Source organism: Ahaetulla prasina, chromosome 4 (genome assembly GCF_028640845.1).
Source record: "Ahaetulla prasina isolate Xishuangbanna chromosome 4, ASM2864084v1, whole genome shotgun sequence".
Lineage (NCBI taxonomy): Eukaryota > Metazoa > Chordata > Lepidosauria > Squamata > Colubridae > Ahaetulla > Ahaetulla prasina.
Window position 1 is genome coordinate 114716376 of NC_080542.1, and position 22804 is coordinate 114739179.

General features: G+C 33.7%; 1 protein-coding gene across 5 annotated transcripts in view; it reads left to right on the plus strand.

The window, feature by feature from the left end:
• Positions 1–22804, plus strand: part of SLC25A13 (solute carrier family 25 member 13) — a 174907-nt gene that overhangs the window by 44921 nt on the left and 107182 nt on the right. For 2 of the 5 annotated variants that reach the window (XM_058180122.1, XM_058180123.1), the window contains 3 exons: positions 1708–1789; positions 5159–5301; positions 12599–12714. In XM_058180122.1, the coding sequence (XP_058036105.1) occupies positions 5192–5301; positions 12599–12714 (226 nt within the window). In that variant the 5' untranslated portion in view covers positions 1708–1789; positions 5159–5191. Of the gene's footprint in view, positions 1–1707; positions 1790–5158; positions 5302–11716; positions 11820–12598; positions 12715–22804 lie in introns of those variants that run through there. The other 3 variants (XM_058180124.1, XM_058180121.1, XM_058180125.1) reach the window with 3 other exon arrangements.

Genomic DNA, 22804 nt, shown 5'->3' on the forward strand with positions numbered 1-22804 from the left:
CTGTTTTTTCTCATTTATTATTGCTATAGAAAGCTAAATTTCAACCTATTAAGCTGCAGTTGGCTTTTGGAAACTGTCAAGTTTTCATTGCCAGTGTTAGCCTCTTTCACATGATTTGGCCTTACATCTGAAAACACATAATGGCTATCAGTATATATAGATTGGGAGAAACAAAACTCAATCTTAATCTTCAGGTATTCCATTTTATAGGCTTGCCTTGAGGGTTTTTAGAAAAATTTATAAAACATGTATGTATAATTACTCTGATAGTCCTTTTCATGATTTCCACTAATGTAGCTAATGAAATTAACCAGTAATAATTTATAACTAGTCATTTGAAGCAGTAATATTTACTTGATGCTTCTAAGTATCACCAAAAATATTTATAAAGCATGAAAGATGGTTTGCAATTCTAGCTTGTAAAACTTGTATTCTGCTGATTTTAAGGTGACGTAAATAAATAATTAATGATTTTTAAGAGTTATTAATTCTACTGAAGGAAATCAAGTGGGAAAATGAAAAGTATGTGATAGCATATATCTTATTCATGACTTTTTTTAAAGGAAATTACTGTTTATAAATAACTAAGAAAAACAATTTTATTTCTAGAACATTCTCCCAGTAATTTTATTGGGATATTTCAGAACTTTAATACAATGAATATTGACAAATAATATTTCTACTCATGAATACTCTATTCATGATTAGAAATATTACACATGTCATAAAAATAGGAAGGAAGGAAGGAAGGAAGGAAGGAAGGAAGGAAGGAAGGAAGGAAGGAAGGAAGGAAAGAAACCAAAATAACAAATATTACAATTACACATTTTGCATCATTTCATGTTTTAGTTAAACACATAGCAATCAATTTGAAATTTCTTAGTTGCATATTTTCACTTGGAATTCTTTAGTTCAGTAGTAGTCAACCTGGTCCATACCGCCCACTAGTGGGCGTTCCAGCTTTCATGGTGGGCGGTAGGTTTGTCTGGTACTGAAGCACTTTCCTTTTTTTTAATTTAATTGAATTGTTTAAAAAAATTTCATAGCATTATTTAAAAACATTTTCATTAGGTTTACATAAAATTCCCCGTGACAATTTAAATTGCTGAAAATATACTATTTGTATCGCCCGCGCATAAGTTTAGTTCACGTTACGTAAGTGAAACTAAATCGCACTATAGTGCAACCACAAACAAAAGACCCTCATCCCAGAATAGCTCATGCATCTCCCCCCACACCACCCAGCTCTAACAGACAAGCAGAGCTGGTAGCCGGCGCCCCCCTGCAAACCCAATCCACGATGTACAAGACGACGATACACGGTGCATTACTGTGGAACTGGTGGGCGGTTAGAAAATTTTACTACTAACAGAGATACAAAAATGGGCGGTAGGTATAAAAAGGTTGACTACCCCTGCTTTAGCTAATACACTTTAAAAAAAAATGATATTCCACAGTTGTACTGCAAAGGGTTAAATAGGTTTCAACTTGTTAATGCCTGAGTATTTAAAATATGTGATTATCCATTGTGAATTTTGCTGGAACTTACCAAAAAAGCCATTAGGCATTATTGTGCAATATCATATTCTCTGTAGGTATAATTACCAAAGTGGAAGAAAAATACCTGACTACAGAACCACTTTTTTGAATGTCTTTATTCCCAAACTAACAGAACCCCTTCCCTCTTTTGTCATGATAATTTTCCAGAGTAACTCTACTTCTTGCAACTCTCCTACCATAACCTAAGAGATTAGACTTCAGTCAAAATGAACAAGCTGACATTTTCAAGGTCATTTTCTATATGTAGTGTGGGGTTACGTGATTGGATTTCAAATACACAAGAATAAATCACAGTGGGTAGAAGCAGAGGGACACCAAAACCTTGTGCTGCTTTCTGTTATTGAATGTCTTAGCAGGGGGCCTAGCTTGGGAAAAAAAATGAAATGTAGAAGTGCAGAATGGCTGACTTATTTGATTTGTTTCTTGATAGCTGTCTTGTTAAAAGTTTTCAAGCCTTAGGTTTAGAAAGATTCTCCTATAAATGATACATTGGAATCGATTGATCTATGTGCTGGTTATAAAGTACTGAGTGTTCACTTTCAGTAGACAAAGTGTCACCCAATAAACAAGCATGTGGTTTTACATTGCTGCCATGTCCTAAGTTAGTTTTAATTGTGTGTGCTATGTTTACAATATATATTTTCTTACAACTTCATTAGATAGATAAGTGGCTAATAGTAAATTATAAGTATGAAACTCTAATAACTTCTTTCTAAAATATTACTTAAAACTCAGTTAAAAAAAGAATTTGTCTTAATTATAATAATGCTCTGTTGTTAGATGTTCAAGTTTTGTATTTTTCTGTTCTGTTTTACCTTTCTCCAACAATTGCCTGAAAAAAATTGCCTGTATATGACTTACATCTAGACAATTATGTCTCCTTTTAATTATATCTACTTTTTAAACCAGTGAAGGAAACCAGAGTGCATGTATGAACAGATGTAAAGATGGTTAGACACAATTCTGACTTGATGTAATAGGCGATGGCATTTGCAATACAAAACAATATCTGATTCTTTGAATTTTGCTTAGAATTATAGTAGATATCTAGTTTGTTACTTGATATAAATAATGTTTTGTGCAGAATTATGGTAAATATTATCAGGCCGTCTCAAAAAATAAATACTACATGAATTAACAATATGTCTTCTCTGTTCAGAAGTTTTTGCTTGCTGTGAAACAGATCTTTTCAAGTTGACGTGAAAAATGACAAATATGGTTATGTAATTTATTTACAATTGCATTTTAATGTCTAAGAGATTCATAATATTGCAATATGCATGTGTAAACTTAGCATTTTAATGGATTTCCCTGCCTTATCAGCCTCTTACTGATTAGACTGTTTGCTGAATTGCAAGTTGGAGAAGTACATAGCAATGATAAGAAATGGACAACCTGTTCCAATAACTGAAAAACATTGCTTTGATCCAGAAAATTGCTTTAAAAAGTACCTAGGTCCTAGGCCCAGTTGACTTTTTTTGTTAAATTTCCGCTTTTTAATTGAATATATCCCTTGTTTCCTCTTCGTTTCACAGAAATTTGATTTGTTATGTGATGGGAACTGGGACATGGTAGTGAAGTCCTGAAATAGCAACCTTTGCTATGGTTCCTAGCAGAGGTGGGTTTCAGCAGGTTCTGACCGGTTCTGGAGAACCAGTAGCAAAAATTTTGAGTAGTTCGGAGAACCAGTAGTAAAAATTCTGACTGGCCCTGCCTCCATCTATTCTCTGCCTCCCAAGTCTCAGCTGATTGGGAGGAAATTGAGATTTTGCAGTAATTTCCCCCTGGATTGGGGTGGGAATGGAGATTTTACAGTATCCTTTCCCTGCCCATACTCATCAAACCATGCCTACAGAACCAATATTAAAAAATTTGAAACCCACCACTGGTTCCTAGCCAATCTGCTTTAAAGGTCTTTCGAATAATTACAGAGCATTCGGAGCCAGAACATTAGAACACTAGAATTGAAGTCTATTTTTTAGTTCTTTGAAAAAGAAGTGAAAAATAAATACAATATAATTTCAAATAAGCAAAAATTGATAACTTAAGTGTACAAAGTCATAAATAAATTTTCAGTTAACAATGTTGGGAAGTACAGAAACAGGGCAGTTTATTAAACTAGTCAACCATTTGATAAACTATAGTAGATATTTAACACTTTGAGAAGGAACTATTGGCATATCATGTAGTACTGAAATGTTTATTTGATAGTGCAGTATATTTTAGGAACCCTTAATCTTTGATCCATTGGCCCTTTGTCTTATTTCAATGATGCCCTTAACACAAAGCATAAAAGAGTGCATATTTGTACCTACAATCATGCTGTCTTAAAAACATAGAGGTATATATAATTTTTTCTTTCTTCTCTCTGGATTTTTCCTTTTTTGAAATCACAATCTGTAAATGGAGGTAGGAGAATGAAATGCCAAATATATTGTGTGTTCCCTTTCACCCTTCCTCTATAATATATATGAATTCTTGGGTTTAGGCCAGAGAAACATATTGGAGGCATTTTTATTTCTGTTGTTCACTTTGCTTTCTTCCTTTCAGGAGTAATTTTAGTCTTCAAAATTCAGCTTTCACTTCTCTTTCTTTTCTATTTATACTCCCAAGAGATGGACATTTGGAGTAAGAAAAAGAGAGAATCTGAAAAATGTTGTCACAGTCATGCAGCACTAATGTTTTACATATGGCTGTTAAGTACACATGCATATGAATGGGCACAAACATGTTTTCTTAAGTGTGTATGAGAGAGAGTTGAAATATTTCACTATTTCACAAATTATTCTGCTGGCATATATTGGAGGTATTAAGTAAAAGATTTTTCAGCATGAAAGATTCAGAAAATATGTTCATTTCAAACAGCCTTCTAAACCAAGATTTGGACTAGGCTTTATCCAACTTTTCTTTTAAATCCTATCCAGCATGACCAGCATTGAATGGTTGAGATTTCTGGCATAATATTTATCTATTTGGAGGAAAGCAGAATTGTTCAGAAACAATTCATTAATCAGTGAACTCTTTCTCTAGATTCTTTTTTGGAAAGAAAAGCTTTTTTAGTTCTAGTCTGTGGTCTCAGCAGAATATGATTAATATTTGTCTTCCAGATATGATTGATACAGTACTATGTTAGGAATTAAGAGTGTAATTAATTAATTAATGGATTTTTGGTTTTGGTTAATTTTTGTAATTAATTTCATATTGAATCTATGAATTATGAATTCACTTTCAGTGTAGTAGTACAGAGAGGACTACTGTATGTAGTTATAGCATAATATACTTTGCAGTAATCAGAGAAAATTTTTGTTACTCTGATTTTATTTCAAATCAAAGATTTTTCAAATTACAGATTCTTATTCCAATTTGAAAAACACATGTCTACCACACATTGTCAATTTGATTGTCATTACTAATTATAATTAGTACTAAGTTTTAAAAAAGGTATTTTTATATGTGTATATATCTAGCCAAGCTATCTGGTTTCTTTTTTGGTTTCATATACAGTGATCTGCCTGTATTACATTTCATATAATCAGGTAAGATATAGTCCTACTTAATAATTTAAGAATAAAATTTTCTTCCTCTTCTATTTTAACAGTATGCAAGTGTTGAAAAAAATGGTGAATTTTATATGTCTCCCAATGATTTTGTCACACGATTCCTGAAGATAATAGGAGATGGGGTGCCCAATCCCAATACAATCCAACTGCTGGGAGGTGTAGTAGATCAGACTAAAGATGGGTATGTATGTCATTACTTATCTAAATTACTTATTTGATACTAGTATTTGAATGTTCAGAGAATAAATAAAACATTTTGCTTTTCATTTACAATATATGAAAAAGAGATAATGCGCCATCATCAGGCATTGTCTTTAAGAAAGATTGATTTCTCACTGAATAACGTGCACAAAAAAGAGAACAGGCCTTAAAATGGTTTGCAGATCTAAACAATCTTCAGGGTGCATTTAATTTCTAGTGCCTGCATAAATGTGGCCAAGTTGTTTTTGTTGAAACCATATAGAAACAATTTGCTGATAGTTGCTTATGTGATGATGTTATTAGCTTCTCTGTCTAACCTACTGCCTTGGCATTCTGCTGGTCTTCTATATAAATCAAGTCTTGCCCTGCTTGGATTTTTTTAATATCTGTCAAGAGTAGAAGCTACCAACTGCTATAGCTTCGTACACTGTGGCAAATATATTATAGAATAAGTAAATGCAATATGTTGTATAAGCATTTATAAGGTAGTAATTTTGGTCTGTGACCTTAATAAAGACCTGACTAACAAAATAGTTTAACTGAAAGTGCTACAATCAGAAATTAAACTTCGTCAATGATTGTGCTTAATAAATTGACACATATGCTTCCTAAGAGGAAAAATGAAAATGTTCAGCCTTTTATATTCCTAATTAATAAATGACAGGAAAAATATGACAAAAGTACAGAAAAGTGCTATCACAATTTCATGCGTGCAGAATCATCTAATTTTCTAATAATTCATGGGTAATTCAGCATCTTAGAGGGCAAGAATGTATTTGCCTGACTGTTTCTATGTTAACTGAAGCTTTGGTAAGTTTGCTTCCAGGGTGGGTGTTAGGAGACTTTGGAAAGTTGTTTTTACCTCCATTGATAAGCTGTAAAGAAATGTTTCCTTACAATTGCATTCTTAGAAATCCAACTGTTTTCTTCTAAGAATTTTTTTTACTATAATTAAATTCTGCCCAATAAAATATACAATTTCTGCCAATCATTGCTGAGATTCCAGCAAGTAACTCAAAATGCTACACAGCTTTTATTTTTAGGAAGTGTAAACAATTCAAAATAATGTTTTGAAATGCCAGCTTTTCCCATTATTATTGATTTATCTCTAATTTACCATTTTTCAGAACAGTTGTATATATAGTACTGAAATATTAAATAATAAGCATAGCTTAGCCTGTGTCCCATTATGCTATTAAGATTACACAGTGATTGTAGCTTGAACCATTCTAGCTTTTGATTTTTTTTAATGCAATGAGAATAATTAGTAGCAATCCTAGACATGCAGAATAAAGAGTATGTGTATGCATATATAGGAAAGTAACAGAATAATTTTCAGACATGAATGCCTTGTTTTTGTTGCTGCGGTTGTACATTATATATGTTAACAGCAGTTAAACAATTAAGACACCATTGAAATACTTAGATATATAGAAGTAAGCCCACTGTAGTCAGTGGGACTTACTGATGGGTTGACATGTAGAAGATTGTATTGTAAATGTACTTTCACTTTTAAATGTGATTGAGGATGGGACAGATATAAGACTGACAGGCTTTGAATAATTTGCCACAAATGTACTTACCTGCTTGAGATTTCACCCCGGTGTTTTCAATTTAACACATAACAAACTGGCACTGAGAAATTCCATTATATCTCATAGTATGGTATGATATGCTATCCTGCTATTTCAAATTTCTGTGTACTTGTGCAGCTTTTTTCAGGTGCTGAAGTTAGGAGTAATAATTTATAAATTCACCTTCCTTGTTGTAATATAACCACTACACATCTTGTCTATACATTTATATTAGTCTTCCTTAACTAATTTATTTCCAAATGCACTGAGATTACAACTCCTACAATAGCCATACTGTCCATTGTTGTATTGTTATAAACTGGTCATACTATGCTACAATGAGTTGACATTTAGAGTGTCAACTCATTCACAAGGTATCAGAATGGGAAAGACTGACATAAATTAGATTGAAAATGTTTAATTGTCTGGATTTTTCCTGAAGAAATCTGAAGGAGAGCTTTAATAAATTAATAAAAATTTCAGTAGATTTGAAAATGTAAATTTTTCATAATGTGATGACCCACAGAACATACAGAATGCAAGGACCATTTGTAGGTTAGAAATGGTCCTTGCATTCTATATGTTCTATGAGTCAGCACATTATGTAAATTCTCAGGTATCTAAGAATAGATCATTACTAGTATTTTTAGGAATAGTACTACTGATAGTACTTAAATGACGTTGAAAATTCTCACCAAGTTAGGTTTTCTCCAGGTCCATATTCCTGTGATCCTCTGTCCCTATTCTTAGGAGAATGCTAGTATTTCTAGATCCAAGCACAGTAGACCTGAAACATGTACTGTACTGTATTCATAAAACTGAGTAAGGTTTTGCCTGTGAGAGCTAGTGCTCTCAAAACAGTGTAGCCATAGGAATATCTTTACATCATACATAAATAGGCAGCTGGACAGTCTTTTCATACTTTCTCCCTTACACTGTAACCCATCTACCCACAATCTGTTTATACTTTATACTATAGTTTGTAGTAGCATCTTTTCTCTTCACTTTTGGCACAAAAAGCTGTAAAATTTACTCGTCAGTGATCTTCCTGTGTGATCCAGATTTCTCATCATGAAAAACCATATTTGAAATTTCTGTTCTAAAACTGGGAAAAAGGAAAAATATTATTTTCCAGTTTCATAAAACCCACTTTTCTGGGGAAAAAAAGGTCATTTCTACTTCAGATATTCAGATTCTATTCAGAATCTATTCAGATTCTAAAGGATGCTCTAAAACAAAACATAATTTTCTCAATAGTGATAGTGGAAAAGGTAGGAGTAGTTATAAACTGAAAATTAGTGTGTTGATGTGGACACAAACTTGAGAATAGATAAAAATAACTATTGTCTGTCTACCAAAAAAAAAAAAAATCCTAACCCAACTGGGTGCCAAATGGTTCTAACCGTTAGCTTTTCTTTCAATTTTAATTCGGATTTTTTTTTCTTTTTGCTAAGAGAATTATTACCAATAAAGCATCTGACTTACTGGGAACTTTATGCTTGGTTTATAATTTGCCAATTTCTTTTTTAGCTTTGCATCATTAAAATACAGGTCATTAGAATTTTCTCAGTCAGGCTGTTAAGTTAGGTAAGTTGTAGCTTATGTCGACAAAATTATTCTTAAGTAGTATATTGAGGTTCATGTTAATATGTGCTGTTTAATGAAACCTAATGATATTCAATGAAGGTTGTGCTAAGCCACAGAGAAAGCTTGTTACCTAGGCAACTGCCCTTATGTCGTATAGAGCTCAAAACATATGGCTGTGTAACATGCATTATTTCAGCATCTTTAACCATTAGGAACCACATGTGTAATTGACTGTGAAAAATTACTACTCAGTTACTATATTGTGTGGTCATAATAGAAGTAAATGAGTACGTCATTGTTGCTGGAGTAATCTGTTGGGAATCACTTGCAGGCCAGTCTATTTAAGGAGCAAAAATACAATAAGAAGAAAATAGCTGGTTTAATTAACATATAAAAATTGGGTTAATTTGAATTCAGCTGGCACAAAGATATTCATGTTTCTCCTATAGCGCTCTAGACTGAATTTTGCTGATACAGAATTTCCGTGTTTTTCTGTAAAAATTGCTAATCATTTTATTTTAAAGATAGTAACATATAAATTAATAAATTTTGATCTGTACCACAGCAATTTATGTGAAACAAATGTGTAGCAAGCAATGAAAGGATTGTGTATTCTTTGAAAACATACTTTGTTGGGATGTGGTATTTGTGAATTAAACTCTATTTCAGCAGAACTCTTCTGTCAGTTGATAAAGTAAGTTCTAGTTTACAAGAAGCCATGTTATAAATTATAATAACTGAGCATTAGCATGATAAGGAAGGGTGTTATAAAATTAAGAAAAGAGTTCTAAAATAATAGCTTAGGATTCCTTGTAGTGATTGTAAGCAATCTGGAGGTCCAGATTTTTTTAAAAAAAACTCTGCAAGCAGTTTATAAAGCAGCACTATAAAAACTAACTCATTTCCTCATTTGGCCTGTGTAAACTACAATTGTTAAGTGACAAATTTTAAGAAACCCGGAACATATAGATAAAAATGATTGAACATGGCATGGTCTTGCTGCCTATCCATGAAATCGCAATTTTTATTTGTGAAATAGAGTCACAGAAAGGATCCCTTATCATTTTATAATGACAGATTATAGTACTGCAAAGTTTGAGAACTACTGGATTAAGGTGTTGGACTAGGACTGGAAAGATTACATTTCAAGTCCATTGTTGGACTTGATAAACTCAATTGGTAACTGTCAACTTAATTTTGCAGGGATCTTTTGAGGATTAAATGAAGGGATGAAGAAAGGCAGGCTATATGTTTAATGAGATAAATAGTCCATCCTGGTATTCTGGAAACTCTTGAATAATGAGTTACTTTGAGGTTTATGTTAAATGATAAAATGTCCACTTTGATTGTTTTTATGATGTTTATGATGTTACAATGACAATATCTTAGTTCCTACTATGGCATTTTATTTAATTTTTTATGTTGCTTGTAATTACTCCAAACCTTTGTAGGATATACAAGTATGATAAATAAATTTTTTAATGTTTTTATTTGAAAGCACTAATGGAAACATGATAATATACATGTTGCCATATGGGAGTATACATTTATTAGTCAATTCTAATCAGTTTTCATTAATTTTATGTATCTTGATATTGGATGAAAGAGATCGTGATAGCTCAGCAGTTAAAAGACACAAAGCTTGTTAGTTGGAAAGCTGATAACCCGAGTTTGAGACCTGAATGCTGTGCAATGGGGTGAGGGTGTTATGCTCAGCAATTAAAGATGCTGAGCTTGTTAGTTGGAAAGCTAACTACCCAAGTTCAAAACAGAGTGCCATGCAACTGGGTATCCTGGTTTCTGCCCATACCCTGGGTACCCTGGTTTCTGCCCATACATGCAAATGTGAGCAAATTAATAGGTACCACTTTGGAAAGTAACAGCATTCTGTGTGCAGTGGTGGGATGCTGCAGGTTTAATAATCAGTTCGGTTAGCACAGCTTTGTTGCTTACCTTCCAAGTCAGTAATGGTAAGTAGAACAGTGAGGGGGGGAATCAGCTGTGACGTGCGATTGAGATGAGCTACAAAGCGGGAAATAAAGGACAGGATAGAGTGGGGATGGGTCACTCAAAACAGTCCGAACTGGCTCAATACCACCTCTGTCCATGTGCCTTTAGTATATACCCATGCCAACCACATGACCATGGAAAATGTCTTCGGACAACTCTGGCTCCTTCAACCAAGAAATGGAGATGAGCACATGATGGGATAGGGAAATCTTTACCTAATGTCGGATGGTTACAGATATTCCTCGACTTACTACCACAACTGAGTCCAAAATTTCTGTTTCTAAGCGAGCAAGTTGTTAAGTGATTTTTTAAGCCATTTTATAACCTTTCTTGCTAGTGAATCACTGCAGTTTTTTAACTTAATAACATAGTTGTAAAGTGAATCTGGCTTTTTCATTGACTTTGTTTGTCAGAAGATCACAAAAGCTGATTACATGATCCCGGCGACACTGCAACCATCATAAATATGAGTCAGTTGCCAATTATCTGAATTTTGTTCACATGATGTTTCCACTGTGAAAAACTTTTTTCACTGCTGTTGTAGCTTTCTAAATGAAAGATTGTACATCAAAGTCTAACTGTACTTCCATATAGAATGATCTTGGAAGCTGCCACATTGTAATGGAAATGTGGAAAGGTTGCTCAAAACAAGTGAACTTAATAATTTACTGTTGATGATAAATTATATTATCAATACATTTTATATTATAAAATAATCAATATCTGCAAACTATTGAGCATCTTAAATAAATACTAAATTGAATCTTCATACTTTACTTTTTAATAGTAATATAAATAACCCAACTTTTCACACATTTCATACAAAATGCTTTTAATGAAGTATGTGTGTATTTTGTATCTTTGAGTCAGTTTTCACTTCTGGGAGGCTATCTCCGGTTTTCTTGTTAAAATTTTGGAAGTGGTTTCTATTGCCTATTTCCAAAGATTGACAGAGAGCAGCCAAAACTAGAACTCATGAACTCCTGGTTTCTGGATGGATTCCTTAACCACTAAACCAAAATGGCTCTTATAATTATTCTGCAAGTTTTCTAACAACCTAACATAATTTCAAGATTTACTGCCCCGTATGTCTAAAATAAACAATCAACTGTTTTGATAAACAGTTTATAGAAATCTGAGTGATGTATGTTGGCAAAATTTTGAAGAGAAAATATGGCTCCACGATGAAATTAAATTATAATTATGTTCTTTATCTAATCATAGATTGGGAAAATGTTCATCTCTGCAAACTTGCGATGTTTAATTCTGTGTAAAAAAAAAGTGCCTGTCAACAGTTTTGAAAGAAAATTTCAACATAGGCATACAGGTAGTCCTTGCTTGACAACTGTCCCATTTAAAATCCATTTAAAATTACAATGGCGTTGAAAAAGTAACTTTATGATAGGTCCTTGAACTTACAACTTTGACAATGTCTCTGTGGTCACATGTTTGAAGTTTGGATGTTTCACTACTGACAGGTATTGTAACTGTCAGAGCATGCCACTGTCAATCGCCAATTGTGTACTTCACATCAGCTTCCAAAAAGCAGAAGCATTGGAGAAGCCAGCCAGTAAAATCACAAATTGTAATACAGTATTTCACTTAACCACTTAACCACTGCAAAAGAGATATTACTGTAGAGCTTGGTGTCCATGCAGTCTATTTACCAGAGGGAGCACTCTTTATATGATGGAGAATTATAGATTTAACAATGCTCATAAGCAAATAGCATCTGGTCAGCACACAGATCAAAGTTTTGCATTATATTTAAATATCCAGATATGTATCAGTACTTATAAACAAGCACAAAAACATTTGTATGAATCTGTATCTCCTTTTGACTTACAAGAAAAAGATTGATCTTGGCTGTAGAAAAAAAGTGAAAAGAAAGGAAAACATTGAACACCTATAAATTGCTGCTGTTATTTCTAAAAACACTGTACATCTTCTGAAACTGGAAGGATTAATTTTGGGAACTGCAGTTTCTATATTTTGATGGCTAGGATGGGAAAGCCAGATCTAATGGATGTTCTATTGCAATATTCTACAAACAAGGGACTACTACATTACTACATACTACATTTTTAATAACATTTTCTTCTGTAGGTTGATATCCTTTCAAGAATTTGTAGCGTTTGAATCTGTCCTCTGTGCTCCAGATGCATTGTTTATGGTGGCATTTCAGCTTTTTGACAAAACTGGCAAAGGAGAAGTTACTTTTGGTAAGACTTATTTTTACTTGTTTCCCTCTTTTTATCTTTTCCTTCATGTGAATTTTTAATAAATATGCATTGAAGAGAAGCTGGCATTTTTTAAAGCTTTTATTCCTTAACTGGAATCTTATTGCTTAATTAAAGATTGCAAAACCCAGAGAGCACCAGGAACTCCAGAGTTCAAATGTGTTTAAAATGCATTGTTTATTTGAATCATACACAACCTTGCCTCTTTTAGCTTGGGACAGCATACATTGTATTCTTTCTCCTATTTTTCTTACCCAAAAAGCTTTGTGAGGTGGGTTAGAATAAAAGAGTGTGACTATCTCAAAGCTGTCTAGTGTGCATCAGTAACTAAAAGTGAGCTAGAACTTTAGAACCTCCCAATCCTAATTCCATTGTCTTAACATTGGCTCTCTATAAATTTTGGACAATGAGTCTAAAAATCTTCATGTTTAAGATAGAGATAGGTAGGTGTAGATGGTAGATATAGTAAACAAACATACAGTATATTATTAAATATAAAGCAGGATCCCAACTGTCCTATCCTACTGGAATTAAACTAATTTTTAAACTCAGTTTCTGAAACTTTTCCAGTTTCAATTTAAGATTTTTTTAATCAGAATTTTGGTAGTAAGTTAGAATACTGTAAAGCGGGGGTTCCCAACCCTGGGGCTGTGGCATGCCAGCAACTGAACCTCTCAAAGTGAAGCCCCATCCACAGTATGCAGGCAGCATGCAAAACCATGCCGTCTCCAGTCCGCGGAAAAACCTTTCACCATGGAACCGGTCCCTGGAGACCAAGGAGATTGGGAGCTGCTGCTATATAGCATCCTATGTCTTCATATTTTTGAAATGCCTTGGGAGCTGCTGCTATATAGCATCCTATTTCTTCATATTTTTGAAATGCCATTATAAAATATAATGGGATCAAAATATCCTATAACTTTCATATATAGAATTAAAAAGAAATAAAAATACAATACATATGTATGTATGTATGTATGTATGTATGTATGTATGTATGTATTTGTTTTCTGAGGTTTTCGCGGGTGTTTGTATGTAGGTCTTTGGTTATTCGGGTTTTCTCCCACGTAAAATTTGAAGTGTCTTGGCGACGTTTCGACGAAATCCCATTCGTCATCATCAGGCTAGGTGCTTACAGCTTCCTATTTGTAGGAAAAATGGAGACCATTTCTACGTATGTATGTATGTATCACTACTTTTAAATATTTTAAAATGTTATTTTAAATAGCATTTTACTCTGGTTACATGGTATTACAGATAGTCCTACCTACACTAACAACAGTTTGTGACCATTCAAAGTTACAATGGGACTGGAAAAAGTGATTTATGACCGTTTTTCACACTTATGACCATTGAGCATCTCCATGATCACGTGATTAAAATTCAGAAGCTTGGCAACTGACTCAGATTTATTATGGCTGCAGTGTCCTGGATTATATGATTATCTTTTGTGACCTTCTGACAAGCAAAGTCAGTAGGGAAGCAGATTTACTTAAAACCCTGTCATTAATTTAATAACTGAAGGGATTCACTTAACAACTATGGCAAGAAAGTTTGTAAAAGGAGGAAAAATTCACTTAACAACTGTCTCACTTAGCAACAGAAATTTTGGGCTCAATTGTGGTCGTAAGTTGAGGATTACCTGTACATTTATCAGTCTTTCCATTTCATTCAAGCAATATTTGTCATAAATTTAAGATTGCAATTAAATTTAGAGATCACATCTCTAAGTTACTACTTCCCTAAATTTGTATTAATTAGTTAAACTAAAATTGGTCCATGATAGAGAAAGCCCATATAATATGTATGACCAGAGTATCCTCTGTATCATTTTATACTTCTAGCACAGGGATGTCAAATGCAATTTCATTGAGGGCTGCATCAGAGTTGTGTTTGATCTCAGGGGCCAGAGTGCTCGTGGTCAGGGTGGGCATGGCTAATTTGACATCACTCGTTTCGGGTGCCTGTGGTGGCCCGAGTGCTCTGCCAGCAAAAATGGGGTCCCGAGCTCTATTTTTGGCTGCAATAGTTTCCTGCAACTCTCTGCCAGTGAAAACAGAGCTAGGGAAGGCCACCCACAGCCCTTCTGAGCTCCATTTTTGGTGGCAGAGGCACTGCGGGCTGGTCCTTTGCTGTTTCCAGGGTGGCCCCACAGGCCATATCTAAGCACCCCGGGGGCCGGATCCTGCCCCTGGACCTTGAGTTTGACATCCCTGTTCTAGCATAAAGAAACAAACCTATTTACAGCACTCTCTTGTAAATCCCTAATAAACATGCAGAAAATCTGGTGTAGAATTAACCTTATTTTAGAAGCATGAGAAATATAATATTCTTTAAGATTAATTTCCATTGTTTTGTCAGTATAGGGTATTCCAAAATTCATGCAAATAACTGATATTCACCTTACCAATAATCTTCAGAGTACTTTTAAAAATAGAGATTTAGAATAATTCAAAATAATTTCCATGTTGATAGTAATTAAAGAGTTTTTAATGCTGCTAATGTATCTGGACCAAATTGTAACATTAAAAAGTATCTTAGCCCTTTGGAACATAATCCCCTCTGGGGTGAAATTAGCCCCAACCCTTAAGGCCTTTCAAAAGCCTTCAATTTTTTTTCCCCCCATCAGGCTTGTGGTCCCTTGGTAGCCGAGTTGACTGCCTTATATATAATATTTTGATTTTAACCCTCTCATGAAACTGTCTTGCCTATCTTTATATGTTTCAAGTGGTTTTATAATGTTTTAATTGATGGTTTTATAATGTTTTAATTGATGGTTTTATAATGTTTTAATTGATGTTTTATTTTATGACTTCAAGAGCCATTTGTGCATGATGGCCATATTTGTCATATAAATTTGACAAATAAGTACATAAAATAAAAATATCAGATTAGTATTAGAGAACCTACCGGTAAATTCTTTCAGTAACTCAAAATTGTTTCAAATAGCTGATCTTCTCGAACTTAAACTTTTTAGAAGTAATCTACGTTTTTATACATCTTTTTAAATGTTTTCTTCTGATCTTTTTAAAAACAATATTATTTAATTCAAGTAATTATTATTCTAATTATTATACTGTCTTTCATTCTTTTGCTCCTACACGTTACAGATATTTAGATAAGGGTAGTATATAAATATTTTAAGCATGTATATCAGAAAATACAGCATAAATTCATATTTTCTATCTACACAATAAGAAAGAAATGAAATTAAACTTTCTAACTTGTAATGTATATATTGGTTTCAGATGGGGTAGAAGCATAAAACTAGGCAAGTGGCAATTTAATTCTACAGATGTTTAAATTAGCTTCTAAGAATAATCTGTCAGACTTCCGGTTTGGCTCCGCTTGTGCAGAAGCAGCCATGATTTAGCTGCTAACTCCCTAGTCTGTAGAGCTGTCAGGACATCGTAAATCTGGGTCCGACAGCTTGGAATTCTTTCCTTCGGGCAAAGAGGGAAAGATGAGCAATCAAGCTGAAGTTGAGACACCCTAATAAGCTTCTAAAGCTTGCGGGGAGCTCTCCTTCCATAGCCTGATAAGCTGGCTGGGGGAGGCATTTGCCTTTATGGCAAACAAACGAAGCGTCCAATTTCCACGGCAGGAATTAATTTATGATGGATTGTAACGTGGACGGAGCAGAAACTGGAGCTCTAGCATTTGTTTGTAAGAAGACTGTAACCCCCTGAAGATATATTTGCTGCGAAGATAGGAGAGAAGAAAGCAAATGGCAGTTTTGTGGAATGTGTGTACTGAAAACGAAAGTAGAAATGCTTACTAACGGCTAGTGTTGAAATAGAAGAAAGAAGATACATAGAAAGATACTGACTAAACGGAAGACATGAGAATTTTATGATTTATATTTTTTCTTTTTCTTTGGGATTATAGTGATTTAGAAGAAAAGTTTTTTGAATTTTTTTTTCCGAATATTTTTTTTTCTCTTAGTCTGTTATTAAGTTATATTTTTTTAAAAAAATGGCTTTTAAGCAAATAGTGCCAAAAGTTATTAAAAACTTTGAAATTTCTTTAGTTCAGATTCAAAAATTAAAAGAAGAAATCAAAAAGGAACTAAGAAATTCTTTACAGGAGTTTTTGGAGAGTCATTTTTTAGAAATAGATCAAAAATTTGATGAAATAGAGAAAGAGATGTTGGATTTTAAGGAAGTGGTGGAAGAGCAGAAGAGGGAAATGAAAATGGTAAAGGATGCAATTGCGCAAATATTAAGTTCTTGTATTCAGATGGAGGATGATCTGGCAGAAATTAATAAAGCTAATTTAGAAATGCAAAGGAAAATAGAGGAAATTCAAAAAAATCAAAACAATTGGAATTTAGATAATAAGATGGAAGATATACAGGCAAAGGTAGATAGGGCAGATGAAGAAAGAGTAATATTACAATATAGATTAATAGAATATGCTATAAGGGTGAGAGGTTTGAAGCAAAATAGGAAGGAAAATTTAAAAGAGATTTTTACGCAAGCCTTTGCTCAGATAAAGGGCGTGGAGCCGGAAGATTTTGAGATTAATATTGAAAGAATTTATCGTGTTAATTCTTGGTGGGCAAGACAAAATAGAGTACCGAGGGATGTGGTTATTTATTTTACATCTAAAAAGGTTAGGTATGAAATTTTGCAAGCCTTTTATAAAAATAAATTTCAAATATTGGGACAAGATATAAAAATGATGAAGGAAATTCCTCCTAAAATGTTAAGAAAGAGAAGAGAATTTGCTTTTTTAGTAGATGAGTTTAAGAAACATCAGATATATTTTAGATGGGAAGTTCCAATGGGTTTGTCAGTGAATTTTAGAGGCAGAAAGTACTTTCTTAATTCAGTTATGAAAGCGAGACATTTTTATATTAATATTTTAAAAAGTGGGAACCCTTTGTTGTTAGATGCTAAGTTAATTGGTTTGGAAATGATGGAAAATAGAATGGGATAGGGGAGGCATGTTTAAGATGTGAATATGATTATTATGGTTAATTTTTGGAATTGATTTGTTTAGGATATAAATTATAGGATTTCTGTTATTTGCTATTCGTATGGTATAAATCTATGGGATGATATTATTTAATTGTGAAGGATGGAAAGTGAAATTTATGAATTTAGATAATGTGGATGTAATGATTTTAATTGTTTACTGTTATATTGTGGATGTAGTTTAAATGATTATTTGTTTTAATTGATATGTTTATAGATAGTAAAAGTTATGAAGTTAAGTTGGAAATATTATATTTGAGAGATTTTATTCGTAATGATATTTGATTGGGAGTAGTATTGGAAGATTGGATATTAAATGTTATGATAATTGAAGAAATATATAAGTGATAAAAATTTGAATTTGAGAAGCTGGATTGTAATTTAAGAAATGGACTTAAGAAATTTGAAGGAATATTCAAGTGGGTGAAAAAAAATTTGAATCTTAGAAGATGGACTTTTTAAATTTTTAAAAAGGACTGTAAGAAGAATGGACATTAAATGTTATGGCAATTGAAGAAATATATAAGTGATGAAAATTTGAGTTCGAGAAGATGGACTGTAATTTGAGAAATGGACTTACGAAATTTGAAGGAATATACAAGTGGGGAAAAAAAATTGAATTTGAGAAGATGGATTAATTTTAAAAATGGATTGTAAAAAGATGTAATATGTGAAGTTGGTATTGCTTGTTTTCTTGTTTTCTTTTTATTATTCTTTCCTATCTCTTTATTTTTATTGTGAGGGGATCTAAAGTTTTAAATTTTTAAAGATGGGAGGTTATGTTTATTTTGTATACTTTAGCTTGTGATTGTTGGTTATAATACCCGGTATTTGCTCTGGGAAGTCTGGGGGAAGGGGAGGAGGGGAAGGGGAAAATGATACATGGATTGATTATTAATGCATAGTAATTTTTGAAGATATGAAATTAAAATTTAAAATGATATTGGGGATGCTCGACTGCCATTTCAGAAAGAAAAGGAGAGAGTAGAAGGAGGGAAGAAAGTAGGTAGGAAAGAGTAGAGAAGGAGGGGAATAAGAAGGTTAGATAGGGTAAGGGAGGAGTGGAGAAGGAGGAGAGGAAGTAGTAAAGTGAAGGAGATGAAGGATGTGAAAGTAGTAGAGGGTAGAGAGGGAGGTGTGAAGAAAGGAAGTGGCAATCAGGCAGGCCTGAATCAGTATGATTAATGATTAATGATAGATAATAGTTTGCACATAAATATGATGTTGGAAAATGGAAATAAAAATTATTTATACAAAAAAAAAAAGAATAATCTGTCCAATACACAAGTCATGGTTTGTACATATTGTCATGTAGAATTCTTTCTGTCTAAATTTATAAAGCCTAAAAGGCAATCCCTTTCCTCTCTCTCTCTCTCTCTCTCTCTCTCATTCTCTCTCTCCCCATCCCTTCCTCCCTCCCTCCCTCTCTTTTCATTCTGTGCTCCAAATAAAATAAAAGTCCTGGCAAAAGTTCTGATAAATTATCCAGGATTAAGGGCTTCCATTAACACTTGTTTTTCTGGCTATTACAACTTAACTAATTCATTTTTTGTACCAATAAACAAATAATAAACAAAAAACAAAGTTGGTATATGTGCATATGTCTTCTAATCAATATTGACTCCTAGGACTGCCTGGATCAGTCTCTATAATCTTGACAAAAGCTATTGCATTCTTCCATTCTTTCAGCTATAGGAAGCCAGCTGAAAATCCTAATGATTTGAAATGAAAATAGAATAAAAAAATGGGGCTAAGATTGACTATAAAGAAGATTAAAATGATAGTACTTGATAAAGTAGCAACAAGGGCCTGAAAAATATTCAGATGTATATTTTGTATACTTTAGCTTGTGATTGTTGGTCATAATACCCGGTATTTGCTCTGGGAAGTCTGGGGGAAGGGGAGGAGGGGAAGGGGAAAATGATACATGGATTGATTATTAATGTACAGTAATTTTGAAGATATGAAATTAAAATTTAAAATGATATTGTGGATGCTCGACTGCCATTTCAGGAAGAAAAGGAGAGAGAAGTAGAAGGAGGGAAGAAAGTAGGTAGGAAAGAGTAGAGAAGGAGGAGGGGAATAAGAAGGTTAGATAGGGTAAGGGAGGAGTGGAGAAGGAGGAGAGGAAGTAGTAAAGTGAAGGAGATGAAGGATGTGAAAGTAGAAGAGGTAGAGAGGGAGGTGTGAAGAAAGGAAGTGGCAATCGGGCAGGCCTGAATCAGTATGATTAATGATTAATGATAGATAATAGTTTGCACATAAATATGATGTTGGAAAATGGAAATAAAAATTATTTATACAAAAAAAAAAAAGAATAATCTGTCCAATACACAAGTCATGGTTTGTACATATTGTCATGTAGAATTCTTTCTGTCTAAATTTATAAACCCTAAAAGGCAATCCCTTTCCTCTCTCTCTCTCTCTCTCTCTCTCTCTCTCTCTGTCTCATTCTCTCTCTCCCCATCCCTCCCTCCCTCCCTCCCTCTCTTTTCATTCTGTGCTCCAAATAAAATAAAAGTCCTGGCAAAAGTTCTGATAAATTATCCAGGATTAAGGGCTTCCATTAACACTTGTTTTTCTGGCTATTACAACTTAACTAATTCATTTTTTGTACCAATAAACAAATAATAAACAAAAAACAAAGTTGGTATATGTGCATATGTCTTCTAATCAATATTGACTCCTAGGACTGCCTGGATCAGTCTCTATAATCTTGACAAAAGCTATTGCATTCTTCCATTCTTTCAGCTATAGGAAGCCAGCTGAAAATCCTAATGATTTGAAATGAAAATAGAATAAAAAAATGGGGCTAAGATTGACTATAAAGAAGATTAAAATGATAGTACTTGATAAAGTAGCAACAAGGGCCTGAAAAATATTCAGATGTAATTATATTTTTATGATGAGAAAGATCAGAATCACAGAGGGTGTAGTTTTCCCGATGACAGTCTTGCTTCTATAGAAGTTGGGATGTTGAAAAACCAGGATAAAAAAATATTTACGCTTTTGAACTTTAAAGAATGCTATAGTTAGCTAAGAAAACTATCAAATGAATTCTAGAATAACAGAGTGGAAGAGAACTTGGAGGTCTTCTGGTCTAACCTCCGGCTCCAGCAGGAAATCCTATACCATTTCAGGCAAATGGTTGTCCAATCTCATTTTACAAAATCTCCAACCCACAGCTTCTGGAGCCAAGTTGTTCCACTTGTTCTAATTGTCAAAAAGTTTCTCTTTAATTCTAGGTCGCTTTAATTAGTTTCCATCTGTTGCTTTTTGTCTTCCTTCAGGTGTTTTTGAGAATAGAGTGTTGCCCTTTTCTTTGCTGCAGCCCGTTAGATAGAGCACTGCTATCATATACCCCAGTCCTTCTTTTCATCAAACTAGACAAAAAAATGCTTTTAAAAGTAAAAAAAAAAAGCTTCTGAAAATCACGCGGCTCAGCTGGGATTTTCAGAACCTTTTCAAAGCATTTTTTCTACAACCTCTTTGGCCGAAGAGGCTGTAAAAATGCTTTTAAAAGGCTCCTCTGGCGATCCCAGATGAGTTGCCTGATCATCAGAGGCTTTTAAAAGTTGGCCATGCCCATGAGTCAAATTCTGCCCCCACCAAGCCACACCCACAGAACTGGTGTAACAAATTTTATATTTCATCCCTGCTCTGAAAGCCTCCAAAACAGAACTTCAGAAAAAAAGCCTCTGAAGCTCTGTTTGGGAGCTTCTTTTCTGAAGCTTTCTTTGGGGCTTTTTTCTAAGCTCCGTGAAGCTTCGTTTGGGGCTTTTTTTCTGAAGTTCCGTTTCTGATGCTTTTTTCAGCCTCTGAAACCTGTTTGAGAAGCTGGGCGGGGCTACATTCGGAGTATAAGACACACTCAGATTTTCACCCTCTTTTGGGGGAAAAAGGTACGTTTTATACTCCGAAAAATATGGTACTATGTTCCATGTTGTTTGGTTTGTTAGTAGCCAAACTTTTTTTCTTAAAAGGGCAAAAGGTGCCTTGCTTTAGTGTAGGCAGTAGAAGAAAAAAATGCACCAATAAATAAGTATAAAGCAACAGTTACGTTCCTTAAAAGTTTTTAATGAGGTTTTATAGTTTCTTTGTATCGCTGGAAATAAGCCACAAAGAGTGTGAACTAAGATTAATTTGATGAAGCTTGCTGCAGATATCTTTTTTTTATCACTGTACTGTTTCATATTGGATTATACTGATCAAATAGTTAACTGAACCAGAATATGCTATCAGAAACTGACAATAAAGCATAAATTAATTGTAAATTGATCAAGGTTGGAGTGTTTTCATGAAAACAAAATGGTATCAGTAAAAGTTATATCATAAAAATAAGAATGAACATTTAATGCTCAGATACATAATGTTTCTATGCTCAGATACAGAAAGTCTTAGTTTTTTTAAAAAAGGAGCTAAACTGAAGCAGCCTTCAAACAAAAAACCTAGATCTAACTAGCTAAAGCGTGTGATATTAAAATTTTCAAGATATCTCAATCTAATTGCTAGGGAATGCTCTGCATTAAATGAGGTACATCTGCAAAAAAATAATAATAATTGCACTACATTTACACTAATTCAAAACATTTAGTACCTAATTAAATAACAAAGATGTTACTTCAAATACTATCAGCAAGTCCTTGTTCTACCACACCATTGTGATCCTCTGCCATAAACTATTCTAGTGGGATCAACTTACCCAGTGGTGGGATTCAATTTTTTTTACTACCAGTTCTGTGGACATGGCTTGGTGGGCAGGGGAAAGATACTGTAAAATCTCCATTCCCACCTGACTCCAGGGGAAGGATACTGTAAAATCTCCATTCCCTCCCTACTCCAGAGGAAGGTTACTGCAAAATCCCTATTCCCTCCCGATCAGCTGGGACTTGGGAAGCAGAGAATAGATTGGGGCGGGGCCAGTCAGAGGTGGTATTTACCGGTTTTCTGAACTACTCAAAATTTCTGTTACGGAAATTCTCCAGAACTGGTCAGAAGCTTCTGAATACCACCTCTGAACTTACTCCTAAAATCTTGAAGCTCTCAAAAAAAGGTAATTTCAGATATAATGCTGTGACATTGATTTAAAAAAA